Source organism: Peromyscus eremicus, chromosome 6, assembly GCF_949786415.1.
Source record: "Peromyscus eremicus chromosome 6, PerEre_H2_v1, whole genome shotgun sequence".
In the NCBI taxonomy this organism is placed as follows: Eukaryota; Metazoa; Chordata; class Mammalia; order Rodentia; family Cricetidae; genus Peromyscus; species Peromyscus eremicus.
Window position 1 is genome coordinate 14,507,010 of NC_081421.1, and position 18,850 is coordinate 14,525,859.

Genomic DNA, 18,850 nt, shown 5'->3' on the forward strand with positions numbered 1-18,850 from the left:
TGACTAAAAATGCTGAGTGTGTAATTACATAAAGACATCTCTACTATTTCAAGTATAAATAAGCACCAGGAACATTCCAGACATCGAATGAATGTTCTGATGCTTCCCTTCATGTTCATGCTTGTTATGCTCTAATGATACCCATTTTTTACTGTGAAAGAGTTTAAGATTTCATTGAATAATTACATGTATTATATAAACAAAGAAGAATCACTAATTGCCTTTTAATTTTATGAAACTATTTTCTCTATATGTAAGATTTTAACAAAACTATTTTTTGTACATCCTTCTTTTCATAAACAAAACTGATTCTAAAATATTTCAATTCTTCTCCACCTGGCATAGTTTGTATTTTCATACTAATCAAAGGGCCTTATTATAATATTAAATTGATTTTCTCAAGGAATTGATTTTTAAATCAAATACTTTGGTATGGCAAGCACATTAAGAGTTATTACTTAAATGTATCCTTTAACTGTTTAATTTTTGGTGAGGAATGTAAGTTTCATATTATGAGTTTAGTTCCTTATTGAATTCTGCAGATGATCTTTTTCTATTTCTGCTTCAAGGCTTGATTTTAGAATATGTGACTGTATGGGGTAAAAAGACAGGTTGATCTCAAGAGCATGCAAAAGGTTATCTATGAAAATATTCTATCCTATTTTTAAGTTTCATTGAGTTTAAAATAGGAAATTCAACTATATTCTCATTATTATTTTCATTATTTTAGCAAGATATTCCTGAGAATAGTCTGAAAAGTGGTGCGGATGACTTACCAATAGCTTCCAAACAATATGAAAATGTAGAAGAACAAGAAGGTAATGCACATGCTTAACTTGGAAGATCACTTGGCAGAGAGGTTTGCTTAAAACATTGCAACAAATACCTTAGCCAAATAAAATAACCCACGTAATACATATTAAATCAAACAAAAGTAAAAATGTAATGGTAGACAAGAAAAACTTTCATCCAAAGTTTGAAATAAAAATGTCAGTAAAAGAGTTGCCTTTTATTTTATTTAGCTTTTGATAATTTCATGCTTGTGTACTATATTTACATCATTTTCAGGTTTCTGGCTATTCCTACAACCTTTCCTGTGCTCAGGTCCTTAGTAACTCTATGTGTGACTTCTCTTCTATACTATTAGTAAAGACACACTATGTTTGTGTGTGTGTGTGCACGCGTGTGCATATGTGTGTGCATGCGTGTTTGTGTCTCTCTGTGTGTGTGTGTAAGTGTATGCATGCTTGTGTGTATTTGTTTAGTGTGTTGCTTATATGTACACGTGTTTAGGACTGATCACTGGAATTGCACAACCCATTATCCTACTAGGATGAGCTCATCTCTGGAAAATCACCTGATTTGTCTTTGTTTATCAGCCACTGATTGCCTACAGATCTTCATCTAGGGGTTGTGCATTGTGAGATTCACTTCACCCACAGTAGCATTTCATCGGGTGTTGTCCTTATACGGGTGTCTTTTCAGATATCATACTTTTGAAATTTCATGGTAGCAATATCTATGTCATGCATAGAAGATGCTGTGTAGCTTCAAGAGTGCTGGTACTTTGATGTTACAATCTATCTACCTAATTCTTACTATTTTTCCTGATCCTTAGATTTAGGACTTTATAAGTGGAGTTGGGGCATATTATGGTCACTCCTTGGAGTTTGAATAATTGTATATACTGTAATACTTTTATGTACTGTGTAAAGTAAATTCTTTGAGGAGAAATGACAGCTACATATTTCTATGGGTATAACCGTGACTATAAAAACCATATTTAGAACACAGTAAGTATACTGTTACAAGAAAATGGGAGTAATTGATGACTCCTAGTGTTTATGATTTCTCCATCCATGGATAGTTGATTAGTTTCCCAGTACCAGGAATGAATTTCTCATTGAGTGGGTCTCCAGACCAATAGGACAGCTGTTGCTTACCCCAAAAATAAAAGTGCTGCTATCTGACCATGAGCGTTATCTTGCCAGGCTTTTCAACATCTTGGTGGTGTACCATTTTCTGCTGGTGAGATTACTGATTGCTTATCTCCCTTGGCACTTTGCATAGCATGTTCTCATAGTGTGAGAGCAGGTTTCTATGTCAGGTCCAGCTAAATTACTCCAAATTCTGTGTCTAAAGTGTGGAGTCTTGAGCAATGGGGCCTTACAACTAAAGCTATTTTGCCAGTTTCAATTTAAAAAAAACCAATTATTTCATAATCCTTATCCAACTTCCTTAATTTGTACATTTTTGAATGTGCTTGTGGGTGTGAGCACATGATAAATGTTCTGAAAAATCGATGACGTCTGAAAATGTAGATTTTAGAGAGCTTGGTCATTTATGAGAGGTGTGTTAACTACTAGATGAATTAGTCAAGTATTTGGATGTCTTGAAGCTGGCAACAGGTAGTTTCTATACAAGTGATATACAGGTATTTCTACAACTTGGGCATTTATCTAAGCATGTAAATATTCATCTATAAAGTACATTAATTGAAATATTTGATAAGAGTAACTTTTTTCTAAATTCTAATTGTGAATGTATTCCATCTATTGTCATAGAAAATTGTGTATCTAATTGTTATATTTATTTTTTAAATAAAATATGTGGATATGTCAGAAGAACTAGAATTAGAAACAATACCGGATTTAGAACTGGAAAATGCAAATGTTTGTCATAAGAATGAAGACTATCAAAAATTGGTATGTAACTGTTTAAATTTAAATTTCTCACTTAATACTGTTTGGTTTGATGATCTTACCATAGGCCAAAAGAAACTACACTTCAGGCTACTATATTCAGTCCATCAATGATGATTTAACATTGAAATGAACGTCTTTTACCTATTATAAAACACAGGGTATTCTTAGAATCCAGTCACACAGCTAATCATTGTCTTTTATAAGTAATTTAGTAAATAATTATATGATTATTACTTGTGCTTTAAGTTAAGCTCTTTGAATGGCTGGAGAATCTTATGGCTCTCTATTTAAAATAGTGGATGCTAAAAAATTATGGACTTCAGAGTTGGATTAATTTCATAAAGTTGATTCTTCCTGCAGAAACTAAATTTGTTATGTGATGATTATACTCAGTTATGTCAAGGAGAAATTTTTTCCTTACGATCATTGGGTTATTTCAAGGTCCTCATTTGAGAAGATATATGGACATATAATCAACTAATCTGCCAATAGAAGGACTTTTTGATTCCATAAAAGAGGCTTAATTGTGAAGGAAAAACTCAACTATTTTGCTCAATTCAATGAAAAAAATTAGTTATTTCCACATTATTGTCCAATGTGCTTAATGAATATATATATATATATATATATATATATATATATATGGAATTGAGTTAATGTAGAGAATTCAAATAGATTCAAGACACTATAGTTTGCCTTTTACACAATCTGTTCAGAGACAAAATACAATGTAAGGTACTTACTGAAGTATGAGTATGTTGTGAAGGCATTTTTAATGTTTTAAACCTACATAAATCTGTATAGTCAGTATCTACTCTATGTTGAGAAATCAAGAACTGAGAATTTCAGAGGGAAGCCTATGCTATAGTAATAGAAGACAAAACAAGTAAAAAGCAATTGTTTTAGTTCAGATAGGTGTGTTTTGTCATAAAGAAAACATATGGTACAGGGAGACAGTTAGGTAAGATTGTTGTCAATACAGGGTAGGAGTGAGAATGGTATTTTGTCGTCAGAGATCAAAGTATGAAGCCTAACATGTTTTAGAAGATGAGGGAGTGTCCACTCAGAACTGTCAAATAGGATGGCATTACTGTACATATAGAATAGTGGACAACTTATTCTCATAACTTTTAAAATTCTTGAGGGATGAGAAAGCAAGATTTGTTTATTCTATTAAACATGCAAAAAATGTGAAATGGTGTTTAGGGAAGATTTCTGTTCACTGAGAAACATTTCTATATTAAAACTGCATAATGGTCTAATGTTATTGTCTAAAGGTAACATAGGAAATAAAAACTTGTCTGCTTATTATTTTGATCCAGATTTGCCTTCTATAAGAAATTAACAAAATATGTCAGTTTTGTTTGTTCACTTTTACCAAAATTAATCACATTCTGCCTTGATCCCTACACAATCAGCATGATACAATATGAATGCTTTTAACATAATACATATCTCCTATCAAGCCTAACCGCACAAATAATGTCATTGTATAACACCTCATGATTAATGTTAATCGTGTCCTAGAGGAGTGGCCCTACTAAAGATGTGAACATTTGTGTCATTAACATCCTCCAACTTTACTAAGAAGAGCAAATTAGTTTTATACATTATAATATAAAATAATTACTTTTATTGATACATGCACATCAGGCATTACTCTGTCTATGGATGTTTTCCCTCTATTCTATATTTCTTGTATGTAATTGGGAAATGAAAGACTTAAACTTGACTGTGTATATAAGATTCTCCATTCAAATGGTCTTTGATAGATACTGCATATATTCTCATGAACAATTTTCTTAAAGTCTAGTATCATGGTATGTTCAGAAATAGAAAATAAGACCTTTTGGAATTACATTACTAATATCATGTGACAGAGTGTGTTTTACCCTAATCCACTGCAGAAAGCTGCCCAGTCATCCAACGTAGGAAATGGTCCAGAAGAAAATGAAATAATTCAAGGTAAGAGTCATCATGAAGAGACTTTATGTAAGACAAATGCCGGTATGTTGTGCTACCAAAAGAAATCACTGAATAAATTTACACTTAAGTAAAAGACAACAAAAGTGGTAATAAGCCCCATATGTCAATAAGCATGAGCGATGTGTAAAATTGAGATAGTCCCAGAAGGATCTCTGAGTTCTCTTCTACCTGAGATACCTAAGGTGCCCCTTTGTCCATTGACTCAACTAGGTATAACTGAAGGTTTCATGTTTAGCAAAAGATGTCTAATTGGGGCTTTATCTCCTCTTTTATTTGGAGACTCCATTTGGATTTATTTTATATGCATATGTATTTAGAAATCTTCTACAGTAGTATGTTTCCATATGGTTTTTCATGTGGACTTTAGTAAATTGTCCATCCCCATATTCCTACCCTAACCTCTCACTTGCATCGCCCTTCCCCCCACTGTCTCTCTACAATTATATATTCTATTTCCCTTTACTTGAATGATCCTTGCAAGCAGTCCCTTACTTGATGCAGAGTCTCTGTGGTTATATGGATTTTAGCACACATGTTGAAGACTTAAATGCTAACACTCACATATAAGGGAAATTATATAGTATTTGACTTTTGGATCTGGGTCTCCTCATTCGTGATGATTTTTTTCTAGCTTCATACATTTATATGTAAATTTCCTAATTTCCTTTTTTTGATAGAAGCAAAACACCCCATTGTGTAAGTTCATCACAGTTTCATTATATATTTGCCAGTTAAAGGACATCTAAACTGTTTCCTAAATCTGGCTATTATAAATAGTCAATAATGAGCATGTATGAGCAGGTATTTATTGTAGTAGGATACAGAGTCCTTTGGGTATATGCCAGATAGATGTATAGGTGGGTTTAGAGAAGGATTAGTAGCCAGCTTCCTGAAAAAATGCCAGAGTCATTTCCTTAATGGCTGTAAAAGTTTACGTTCTCATCAGTAATGAGCAAGTGTTCCATTTTCGTCATATCCTCACAAGCATGAGTTGTCATTTGCTTAATTGAACTTCGCCCTTCGGACAGGAGTAAAATGAAATCTCAAAGTACTTTTGGTTTGCATTCTTCTGATAAAGAAAGATGATGAGCGTTTCTTAAAAGTTTGTCAGCAGTTTGTGTTTTATCTTTTAAAAATTGTCTTTGTATTCCCGAACACCATTGTCACTGGGTTAGTTGTTTCCTGGGAGTCCAATTTTTCTTCTTTCTGTATTTTAGATACTAACTGTACGTTAGAGGTTTAAATGACTAAGTTCTTTTCCTATTATGTAGCCTGATGATGGTGTCCTTTGCCATAAAGAAGCTTTCAGTTTCCTGTGGTCCCATTTACTAAATTTGGGTCTTAGTGCTGTGTTACAGGTGTTCTGTTCAGAAGTCTTTCCTGTACCAGTGAGTTCAAGCCTGTTAAAACCTTTTTCTTCTGTCATATTCAGGGTATCTAGTCTTATTTTGAGATTCATGATCCATTTGGAGTTGAGTTTTGTTCAGGGTAATATTCTTCTTCATGTATCCATGAAGTTTGGTAATCCCCATGTATGGAGGCTATTTTTTTATTCAGGGTGTATTTCTAGTTTCTTTATGAAAAATCATGTATTCATAGGTGTTTGGACATTAATTTGATTTCATTGATCAACATGTCTATTTTGATGATAGAACCATGATGTTTTTATTACTCTAGTTCTGTAACAAAACATGCAATCTGGGATAGTGATTTCTCCAGGGTATTTTAGTATTGAGAATCTTCTTAAATCTATCCAAGATGTTTTTGTATTTCCATATGAACCTGAAAGGCTTTTTGATGCTGTTGTGGTTGTTTTTTAAATTTCTCTGAATTTTGATGGGAATTAAATTGAATCTATAGATTTCTTTTGATATATTTCAGTATATTTCTTGTCAGCTGCTTTCCTAACCAGTAAAATAATAGATGTTTATTTTGAAAGAAGGGACTAGAACTCATTGCCCTCTGAAGCCTTCATAAAGGTAGGTTTGGAATTCTCATTGTGCATAAGATTGACTATACTTTCTTTTTCTTTCAGTTTGGGCTGAAAAATGTCCGCATCCAGAGGTAAATGCCTTTTAATATTTATATTGAATAATTATATATTGTTGAAATCCAAAATATTGATTAAATGTCTCTTTTCAAAATAGCTGAGGGATTTTTGTCATCTAGTCTCCAGATCCAAGCCTGAAACACAGCAATCTCAAACAGGTAAATTTTGTAAGTCACTTTCTCCTGATCAGTTTATTCTAATACATTTCAAATACACACAGTCTTCCTGATGCCAATTATATCTTGACTATAATGTTGGAAGGTTTTGTCACAAGCAATGCCAACTCACTAGTGGCATACATGCTTCAAAATTATTACATTGACAACATAAAACATTTAGAAATATCAGCTCAGCTTCAATGTTTAATATTCATGTTGGACTGCCTTATCATTTCCAGTGTGCAATCTCTATTTATTAGTGACTTGTAGAAGTCAATCATGAGACTAATGAGACTGCCCCAGTGTGTGACCATAATTTCCTGATGGATCTCAGAATGCACACCCACACACATAGCTATCTGTAAGGACAAGGCAGAAACTTGTTTGAGCTCAGAGATTCTGATCTGGACTGGACAAACAGCAATGTACAATATCTTCAGAAAAGAAAATCAGTTTTTGTGTTGCTCTAGAACTCATAGTACACTGCTTCACTTCACTCATAGTGCATTGTAATTTAATTACAAGGAATAGGAAATGCATTTAGAATTCTTATCTACAATCTATTTCAATAACACAGCATACACTATCATATAGTGGAGCAGTCATTGACAGTCCCAAAGCTTACATAGATATCTTGCCATAGGAAACTTTCAGCTTCATGTGGTCCCATTTATTAAGTGTGGGTCTTAGTGCCTGTGCTACAGGTGTCCTATTCAAAAAGTCTTTTCCTGTACCAATGAGTTCAAGCCTATTACACACTTTCTCTTCTGTTATATTCAGTGTCTCTAGTCTTATTTAGAGATCCTTGATTCATTTGGAATTAAGTTTTTATTTAGGGTAGTAAATACAGATCTCTGTGCAGTTTTCTCCATGCAGCAATCAAGATTAGTTCACTATCATGAGTGGAAGATGTTTTTTACCCAGTGTATTTTTCTGGTTTCTACATGAAAAATCATGTGTCCATTGGTGTGTGGACCTCCATTTGGTGTTCAGTTTGATTTCATTGATCAACATGTCTATTGTGATGCTACAACCATGCTGTTTTTATTAGTCTACCTCTGTAACAAAACATGAAATCTAAGATAGTGATTTCTCTATTCTCTTTTCATATTAAGTATCCTTTTATCTCTATTCAGTGTTGTCTTTCATTATTTTGTTCTTTTTTATTTAAAATTTTATTTTACATACCAACCACAGACGCCCCTCTCATCCCTCTTCCAACTCTCCTCCAGTATACCCCCAGCCCCTCCTCCAAAAGTGTTAGGTCTCCCATGGGGAGTCAGCAAATCCTGGTACATTCAGTTGAGGCAGGATCAAGCACCTCCACACTGCAGCAAGGCTGAGCAAGGCATTCCACTATAGGTAATGGGCTCCAGATTGCCAGCACATGCACCAGGTATAGATCCTGATCCCATTACCGGGGGGCCTCCAAACAGACCAAGCTACACAACTGTCTCCCATATGCAGAGGGCCTAGTCCCGTCCCATGCTGGTTCCACAGCTGTTGGTCTAAAGTTCCTGAGTTCCTACAAACATGGTTTAGTTGTCTCTGTAGATTTCCCTACATAATCTTGACACCGCCCCCCTTGCTCATATAATCCTCTTCCCTCTCTTCTACTGGACTCCCAGAGCTCAGCCTGGTGCTTGGTTGTGGATCTCTGCATCTGCTTCCATCAATTACTGGATGAAGGCTCTAGGATGACAGTTAGGGAATTCACCAATCTGAATACCAGGGTAGGCCAGTTCAGGCACCCTATCCACTATTGCCAGTCTTCTAATCGGGTCATCCTTGTGGATTCCTGGAAATTTCCTTAGCACCAGGTTTCTCCCTTACCCCATAATGTCTCCCTCTATCAGGATATCTCTTTCATTGCTCTCCCAATCTGTCCCTCCCCCAGCTCAGCCATCCCATCATGCCCTCCATCCCATCCCCTTTATTGCCTCCCATCCCCACTTTACTCATGGAGATCTCCTCTGTTTCTCCTTCCCATGGCAATCCATGTGTCCCTCTTAGGCTCTTTGTTTCCTAGCTTCTTTGGAGCTGTAGGTTGTAGTCTGATTATTTTTTTCTTTACATCTGATATCTACTGATGAGTGATTACATATCATGTTTGTCTTTCTGAGCCTGGGTTACCTCACCACAGGAGTCTTGCCTGCTGGCCTAAAACTGGGGCTGCAATGGGTGGGGGTAGGGGGCTTGGGTTGTGCCTCTGAAGCAGGGTGACCGTCTGGGAGTACAGTAAGTCACCTCTTGGTCCAGTGGGAGCCAGCCAGGTCTGTGTCTCAGGGAACAGCTATGGTCTTGGGGGATGGGTGGATTTGGGAGAGCAAGTGGGACTTGTAGATAACAGAGTCTTATGTGGAGTGGAGGTAGTTAGTTCTGCCTGCAGGAGACTTTCCAACTGGCCTGAAATTGGGGCTGCAATGGGTGGGGGAATGGAGGCATGGGTTGTGCCCCTGGGCCTAAGGCCTAGAGGCTGGGTGACCGGCTGGAAGAACAGTGACTCACCTCTTGGTTCAATTGGAGCTAGCAGAGTCTGTGTCTCAGGGAGCAGCTGCAGTCTTGGTGTGGTGGGTAGGCTTAGAGGGACAGAGTAGGACTTGTGAATAAAGGATCAGATGGGGTGGTTGGAATCAGACCTGCCTGCAGGAGTGTTGCCTGCTGGCCTGTAACTGCACCTAGGAGAACAGGGACTCACCTCTTGGTCCAATCTGAGCTGGTGGAGTTTCTCCATTCTTTTGTTTGGTTTGTTATTTTTTTATTTTTATTTTTTGGATTTCCATATGAACCTGAAAGGTGTTTAGATGCTGTTGTGGTTGGTTTTTCTTTTTTTCAATTTTTCTGACAAATTATATTAGAATTTTAATGGCTCTTGCACTGAATCTTTAAGTTGCTTTGCTAAGTTTCGGTATATTTGTGTCACTTTTTGTCCTAAGCAGTAAAATAATAGGAGTTTATTATGAAAGAAGGGAATGAAATCTCACTGCCATCTGAAGCCTACATAAAGGTAGTTTTGGTGATCTCACTGTGAATGAGACTCACTCTACATTTTTCTCTTTCAGTTTGGGCTGAAAAATGTCCACACCCAGAGGTAAATGCTTTTTAATATTAATATTGAATAATTACATCTTGATTGAAGTCCAAAATATTGATTAAATATCTCATTTCAAAATCCATTCAGCAGAGGGATTATTCTCATCGAATTTCCAAACCCAAGTCTGAAACACAGCGATCTCAATCAGGTAAATTTTGTAAGTCACATTCTCCTGAGCAAGGTTGTTTTTTTTTTTTTTTTTTGGTTTTTTTGAGACAGGGTTTCTCTGTGTAGCTTTGTGCCTTTCCTGGGACTCACTTGGTAGCCCAGGCTGGCCTCGAACTCACAGAGATCCGCCTGGCTCTGCCTCCCGAATGCTGGGATTAAAGGCGTGCGCCACCACTGCCCAGCTGATCAAGGTATTTTAATAAATTTCAAAAGCACACAGTCTTCCCGATGCCAATTATATCTTGATGATGGTGACGATAGAATTTCACATATGCAATGCCATCTGATAGTGGCATACATGCTGGAAAATATATTACATTGGAAATATAAAATATTTGCAAAATAAGCTCAGCTTTAATGTTTAATACTCATGATCTAAGGCTTTATCCTTTCCAGTGTGCAAACTCTCTGCTTATTAGTTACTTATAGAAGTCAATCTTGAGACTAATAAGATTTCTCCAGTGTCTGACTATGATTTCTTCATACCTGGGTCTCAGAATGAACACCTGTCGTACTCAAAGTTACCAGAAAGGGCAAAGCAAAGACATGTGTGAACTCAGAGATTCTGTTCTGCACTGGACAGCCAGCAGTATACCACATCTTCAGGAAAGAAAATCAAGTTTTGTTTTGTTCTAGAACTTATAATGTATATCTTACCTTCATCTGTACTGCACTGTAGTTTAGTAACAAGAAATAGGAAATGTACTTAGAATTCATATCTATAATTTATTTCAATAACACTATCATATGGTGGAGTGATTATTTAAAATCCCATAACTGGTATACATACCTCGCCTTAAAGATGCTTTTAGCTTCATGTGGTCCCATTTATTAAATGTAGGTCTTAGTGCCTGTGCCACAGCTGTCCTATTCAGAAAGGTTTTTTTTTCCTGTACCAGTCAGTTCAAGCCTATTACACACTTTGTCTTCTGTCTTATTCAGGGTCTCTGGTCTCATTTTGAGATCCTTGATCCACTTGGAGTTGAGTTTTATTCATGGTTAGAAATATAGTTCTCTGTGAATTCTTCTTGAAGCCATAAAGTTTGGTGAGCACCATGTATTGAAGCTGTTTTTTTCCAGCGTGTCTTTCTAGTTTCTTTATCAAAAATAGTGTCCATAGGTGTGTGGACTTATGTTTGGTGTTCAGTTTGATTTCATTGATCAACATGTATACTGTGATGCTAAAACCATGATGTTTTTATTACTCTAGACCTGTAAAAATCATGAAATCTGGGGTGGTGGTTTCTCTACTCTTTTTGTATTGGGGTTTGTTTTACCTCTCTCCAGGGTTTTTTCTTTGTTCATTTATTTTTATTTCTATGTGGAGCTGAAAGGCTTTTTCATGCTGGTGTGGTTATTTTTTTTTCAATTTCTCTGACTAATTATGTTGTAGTTTTGATGAGGATTACATTGAATCTATAGATTGCTTTTAGAATGTCTCAGTCATTTCTGTCAGCTGTTGTCCTAACCAGTAAACTAATAGGTGTTTATTTAGGAAGAAGGGAATAAGAACTCACTGCCATCCAAAGCCTATATAAAGTTACTTTTGTAGTTCCCATTGTGTAGGAGATTAATAAATTTATCCTTTTTCTTTCAGTGTGGGCTGAAAAATGTCCTCACCCAGAGGTAAATGACTTTTAATATTTATATTAAATGATTAATATTTATTGAATTCCAAAATATTAATTAAGTATCTCATTTGAAAATCCATTCAGCTGAGGGATTATTCACGTCCAATCTCCAAACCTGAGTCTCTACCACACCAATCTCAACCAGGTAAATTTCGTATGTCACATTCTTCTGATCAGTTTATTTTATTAATTTTCAAATGCACACAGACTTCCTGATGCCCATTATATCTTGATGATGGTGATGATAGTGTTTGACATAAGCAATGCCATCTCACTGGTGGCAGACATGCTTCAAAAATATTCACAAGGACAATATGAATTATTAGTAAATGTAAGCATAGCTTCAATGTTTAATACTCAGGTTCACTCACCTTAACCTTTCCAGTGTGCAAATTCCCTGTTTATTAGTGACTTCTATAAGTCAATCATGAGACATATGTGACTTCCTCAAAGATTGAACATCATTTCTGGACACCTAGGTCTCAAAACGCACACCTATAGTAAAGCTCCCTGAAAGGTCAGGGCAGAGACATGTTGAGCTCAGAGATTCTGTTCTGGGCTGGACAAACATCAATATACCACATCTTCAGAAAAGAAAATCAATTTTTGTGTTGTTTATAACTCATAGTGCACTGCCTTCCTCCATCTGCAAAGCATTGTAATTGATTTACAAGGAATAGGAATGGCATTTTAAAACCATATCTATAATCTATTTCAATAAATTAGGGTACACTCGCATACGGCAGTTCAGTCATTGAAAATCTCATTACTTATATGCACATCTTGTTTGCTTTTACACCTTTTCATTTCTATGTACTCTATTGTCTGAAACTCATCTCTCTGTGTTTATATTAGTAAAGAAACCATGTCTGCAATGGCTTATTTACTTTCAAAACTTAAAAGTCAAAACCTATCAGAATCACACAAAGTAATTTAAAGAAAACAGGAAACGAAAGAAAATGAGATCTTCGGATCTTAGAACAACCTTTAATATAGTTCCTACATGTCAAGGAGAAAAACGGATACAACTGTAACAAAGTGGGTTCAAGTTGAAGTCGAAAAGAAGAGTTTAAGCATTATCTTAAGCTAGGGTAGCTACAGCAATACCCATTTTTCTTGGGAAAAAAAAGGGTGTACAGTACAGAATGACTACATGTGATAAAGTGAGTCATAAAAGAGCAATTTGTCGGGCGGTGGTGCCTTTAATCCCAGCACTTGGGAGGCAGAGGCAGGCAGATCTCTGTGAGTTCGACACCAGCCTGGTCTACAGAGTGAGTTCCAGGAAAGGCTCCAAAGCTACACAAAGAATCCCTGTCTCGAAAAACCAAAAAAAAAAAAAAAAAAAAAGTAGCAGTTTCAGTGCAGAGCAAAAGCCTGTTATCCTGTTCACAGAAAAATGTGTGGTAAACCAAGTACCATTTGGGGGAAGTGAACAGTGAGTTACTTAAGTTACTCTTGCAAGGCAAGGATAGTTTACAGGATGAAAGTGTTATTTTCCACAGTTCCTTCATATGTGGATGTAAGCATATAGGTCATTTATGAGTTTCCTAACAAATCCTATGAAGCATGTATGACTCAAAACTGGCCAATATGTAGTACCTGTCCAAGTGTTGATTTGTCTACAATTACAAGTTTTCTTGAGGATGTAAATATACACCTATAGCATGTGGTTAATTGAAATAACATATAAAAAATAAAACTCTAACTTTACATTACTTCTATTTTTATAGAGTATTATTTTGCCTAATTGTTGTTCATATTTTTTATGTAAAAGATATAATATTTTCAGAAGAACTAGAAGAAGAAATAACAGAATTTAAAGTGGAAAATGAGAGAAGTTTTGATAAGAGTGCAGAAAATCAAGAATTTGTACGTAAAATTTAAATTTAAATTTCTCATTTTCTATTGTTTGCTTCAATGACTTTGCCATAGACCCACATGCTACATTTTAAACCACGTTATTCAGTCAAAAAATTAATAATTGAGTAATAAAATGAAAGCATTTAATCTATTCTTAATTACAAAGTATTCTTAGAATCCCATGACATTGCTAAATATTTCCTTTGATGTATAGTAAGTAAATTTCTGATCATTGTAATTGCTCTATTTTTAATGTATTTACACACCTGGGTAAAGACAAGACTCAATGTGAATATCACGGATCAGTTTTTGAAGTAACAATGCATTCTTTATATTCTACATACCCTCTCTCATGTGTACAATGTGGAAGACTTTTAGCCATTCTTCCATGCTGCCTTGTCAATCACTTTGTGGTGTCCTTTGCTGCACAGAAGATTTTTAGTTTCATGGGGTCCCATTTATTACTTTGGTAATTACTTGTTTATAGTGTCTGTACCAGTGACCTGCTCAGAAAGTATTTAGCTGTACCAAAGAATTAGTCATTAATCTGTACCATTTGGGCCTTGTGTTGAGATACGTGGATCATGGGAAGCTGAGTTTTATGCAGGGTGAGAGATAAGGCTCTAACTTCATTCATCCACCTATAGTCCAATCTGTCCAATGTGACTGGCACCATTTGTTTTCTACAATGTGAATCTTTGGCCTCTTTTACAAAAATTAAGAGACTGCAGGACTGTGGGCTTATATGTGGGTCATTAGTTTTCTACCACCAATCAATGTTTGTTTGGGGGCCACTGCCATACTCTATTTATTATTTCAATTGGTTATAGTAACTTGAAATCTAGAATGGTGATGCTTCCATAAGTTTTTGTTTTCATTCTTTTTAGTTTTCTTTGTTTTTGTTTCATGGTTCAAAATTGTTTCAGCTATTCTTGGTCTTTTGTGTTTCCGTTTGGGATTTAAAATTTCTTTTTCATTTTCTATGAACATTGAACTGGAAATTTTATGTGGATCATGTGGTGTCCACAGATCGCTTTTATTAGGATGACCAGTTTCACAATATTAACCCTACAATAATGATCACAGAAGGTCTTTGCAAGTTATCGTAACATCTTCAATTTCTTATTTTCACTTTCTTACTGCTTTCATTGTAAAAGTTTCACTTTTTGGTGACATTTATCCTAATTCATTACACTTTGAGGTTATTTGGAATAGCATGGTTTTCTTGATTTTATTCTCAGTACGTGCAGTATTTTTAGGTAGGCTACTGATTTGGAGGCTCAGATTAAAACCTGTTACTTTGCTAAATGTATTTATCAGCCATTGGAGTTTTCTGGGCAAAATATATTTTTTATAGAATCATATTATTACAAATGAAAATATTTTCACCTCTTGGTTCCTTTCTTGTATCTTCTCTTGTCTTACTCTTCTAGTTAAGACTTCTAGTACTATATTGCACAGAAGGAGGAAGCGTGGTCATCCTTGTCAGGTTCCTGATTTTAGAAGGAAGGATTTGAGTGTTAACAAAATGTTAGTTGTGTGTTTGCTTTTTATTGCCTTTATTATGCAGAAATATGTCCCTTTCATTCTTAGACTCTCTGAGATTTTTATCATAAAGAGATGATCAATATTGTCAAAGACCCTTTCTGTATCTAATGACATAATCATGTGCTATTTGTCCTTGAGTCTGTTTCTGTAATGGATGGTGTGAAAGTGCTATCCTCTAAATTGAATTCATTAGATAAGTTCTTCCTATTTTATGGGTTTGTGCCCTCAGTTCAGTTATTTCCTGCAGTCTACTCCTCTTGGTGTGCTTGTTGCAGAGCTTTCAGGTGTTCTCTTAAGTCTCTAAAATGAGATCTCTCAAAATTCATTATGAAGGCAGTTGGTGCTATGAACTTTCCTTTTAACAACACTTGCAATGTGTTCCATACATGTGAATATGTTGTGCATTCACTTTTATTGAATTTGAGGAAGTCTTTAATTTCTTTCTTATCACTGCCTTGACCCAGTGGTAATTCACTAGAGAGTTGTTCTGTTTCCATGAATTTTTAGACTTTCCGTTGTTTCTGTTGTTGTTGAAATTCAACTTTCATCCATGCAGTTTGATAGGATGCAGGGAGTGTGTTTCAATTTATTTGTATCTGACAAAACTTGCTTTGTGACTGAATATGTTGTCAATTTGGAGAGTGTTCCATGAGGTGCTGAGAAATGTCTTCATTTGTGTTTGGATGAAATGGTCTCAGGAGCTCTGTTGGGTCCATGTGAGTTATAATGTCTATTAGCTCCAGTATTTGATTGGAATGGAATCAAAGACTCAGTAGTAAATCGATAAATGTATGGATATTGAATTTCAACCAAGAAGCCAAAATAATACAATGGAAAAAAGAAAGCATCTTCAACAAATGGTGCTGCTATAACTGAATGTTGACATGTAGAAGACTGCAAATAGATTCCTATGTATCATCCTGCACAAAACTCAAGTCCAGGTGGATCAAAGACCTCAACATAAATCTAGATACACTGAACCTGATAAAAGAGAAATTGGGACATAATCTTGAATCCATTGGCACATGAGACAACTTTTTGAATAGAATACCAGTAGAGCAGACACAAAGGTCAATAATTAACAAATGGAGCCTCAAGAAACTGAAAAACTTTTCTAAGGCAAAGGGCACCATCAATGGAAAAAAAATGACAGCCTACAGAATGAGATAAGATCTTCACCAACCTCACTTCTAAAAGAGAAAATAGTTCCAAAATATATAAACAAACAGTCAGGAAATTACACATCAAAAAACCAAATAACACAATTAAAAACAGGATACAGATCTAATCAGAGAATTTTTCCATAGAAGAATCTCAAATGGCCAAGAAACAGTTACAATAGAGTCCATCTTACACCTATCAAGATGGCTAAGACCTAAAACCAAAGTGACAGCTCATGATGGAAAGGATGTGGAGCAATAGGAACACTTCTCTCTTGGTGGTGGAAGTGGAAACTTGTACAACCACTTTGGACATCACTATGGAGATTTCTCAAAAAATTGAGAATCCATCTACCTCCAGACACAGCTATAACAATCTTGGCTATATACCAAGGCACGCTTAATCGTACCACAAGGACTCTTACACAACTGTGATCAGAGTTACTTTTTTCATAACAGACCAGACCTCAATACAAGCTAGATGTCCAACAACACAAGAAAGGATATAGAAAATGTGGTACACTTACATAATGGAGTATTACTCATCTGTTAAAAAACTGACATCATTAAACTGACATGCCATGTTGATATGCAATGCTTTGTTGATACTCATGGAAAATTTGCCCTTTCTTATACAAAAGGGAGGAGGAGTTGATGGGGGGGGGTGGGAACAGAAAGTGAATGGAGGTGAGGGACTGAAAGGCAGGTGAAGAGAGGGCAGAAATTGTGGTTAGGATGTAAAACAAACAAACAAACAAATAAATAAATAAATAAAAGAATTGAAAACAAACAAAAACCAAAATCAAACCAAAAAAAGAAAAAGGAAAGAAATTTTCAGGCAAATGTGTGGAACTGGAAAAAAACATCCTGAGTGAGGTACCCAGAACCAGAATACAAACTTGATTGTGCCCTAGCTCAATGGTCATCAGACAGGCTTCACCCAACACCTGAAGGAAACAGATACAGAGACCTGCAGCCAAAATTTAGGCCTAGCCTGGGGGAATCCTGCTGAAGAATGGGAGGAAGGATTATAGGAGTCAGAGGGGTCAAGGACATCACATGAAAACCCGCAGAATCCACTAACCTGGGCTCATGGGAGCTCATTGAGACTGAAGTGACATCCAGAGTGCCTTCACGGACTGACCTAGGCCCTCTGCATATATGTGGCAGTTGGGTAGATCTTCCTTCTTGTAGTACTCTTAAAAGTGAAAGCAGAAGTTTTCTCTAACTGTTTTGCTGGCTTTAGGGATCTATTCTTCATACTTGGGTCCCTTGCCCAGCTTTAAAGCAAGCATTTGTGTTTAGTCTTACTGGAACTTGTGATGCCATGTTTTGTTGAAATTCATGGGAAGCCTGCCTTTTTATGAATAGAAACTGAGTAGTGCATGGGGGACAGTGTAGGGAGAGACACAGGAAGTAGAGGTGGGGTGGAAAGCTGTGGTTGGGATGTGAAATAAACAAATAAATTTAAAATAAAACCAAAAAGTTGTAATTCACATGTAGTGAATATTTACTATATGCTGTGATATTAAGCCCTGGATGTCACAGATCAGGAGAGCAACCAACAGAATTTACAAAAGCCTTTGAACAGAAATTCAAAAATACTCAATAAAATAACTTTCAAAGCTAAACTAGACACACCCCAAAAAGATGGTCTGCTCTGGGATGTTCTGTATGGCAAATGTGTTGCTCTGATTGGTTGGTAAATAAAACACTGATTGGCCAGTAGTCAGGCAAGAGGAAGTACAGGCGGGACAAAGAGGAGAATAAAGCTGGGAAGTGGAAGGCTGAGTCAGAGACACTGCCAGCCGCCACGATGACAAACAGCATGTGAAGATGCCAGTAAGCCACGATCCACTTGGCAAGGTATAGATTCATAGAAATGGATTAATTTAAGCTGGAAGAACAGTTAGCAAGAAGCCTGGTACGGCCATACAGTTTGTAAGCAATATAAGTCTCTGTGTTTACTTGGTTGGGTCTGAGCGGCTGTGGGACTGGCAGGTGAGAGAGATTTGTCCTGAGTGTGGGCCAGGCAGGAAAACTGTAGGTACAATGATCCACCATGAACAACTTGTTTTTATCTCAGAGATGCAGAGATGGTTTGAAATACACAAGTCAACAGATTTAACAAAGCACAGAAACAGACTTAGACAAAAAGTCACCTAATCTTCTCAATACATTTACATAAGGCCCTTGCCAAAATCCAATATACCATCATGATAACAGTCCAGAGAGAGTAAGACAAGAAGGACAATACCTCAACACAATAACAATTATATAAGGAGAAACTCAGAGCCAACATCATCCTCAATGGAAGAAAACATGAGTGCGTTGAGGTCATAAGAGACAGGTTTGTCTCTCATCTTGAATCCTTTTCAATGTTGTGCTCAATCTATTAGCTGGAGCAATACATCAGGAGAACAAAATTAAAGGGAGACCAATAGGAGACTAGAAATCAATACTGTTTGTATTAGTTATGGTTTCTATTGC

At 36.1% G+C, this 18,850-nt stretch overlaps 1 protein-coding gene across 9 annotated transcripts in view; it reads left to right on the plus strand.

Moving 5' to 3' along the window:
- The window catches only part of LOC131912904 (putative POTE ankyrin domain family member M), a 178,950-nt gene that overhangs the window by 25,108 nt on the left and 134,992 nt on the right, over positions 1–18,850 (plus strand). For all 9 annotated transcript variants that reach the window (XM_059265186.1, XM_059265187.1, XM_059265189.1 and 6 more), the window contains exons 9-16: positions 731–818; positions 2,623–2,705; positions 4,613–4,670; positions 6,727–6,755; positions 6,839–6,899; positions 9,962–9,990; positions 10,081–10,141; positions 11,759–11,787. In XM_059265186.1, coding sequence (XP_059121169.1) covers positions 731–818; positions 2,623–2,705; positions 4,613–4,670; positions 6,727–6,755; positions 6,839–6,899; positions 9,962–9,990; positions 10,081–10,141; positions 11,759–11,787 — 438 coding nt within the window. The remainder of the gene's footprint in view (positions 1–730; positions 819–2,622; positions 2,706–4,612; positions 4,671–6,726; positions 6,756–6,838; positions 6,900–9,961; positions 9,991–10,080; positions 10,142–11,758; positions 11,788–18,850) is intronic.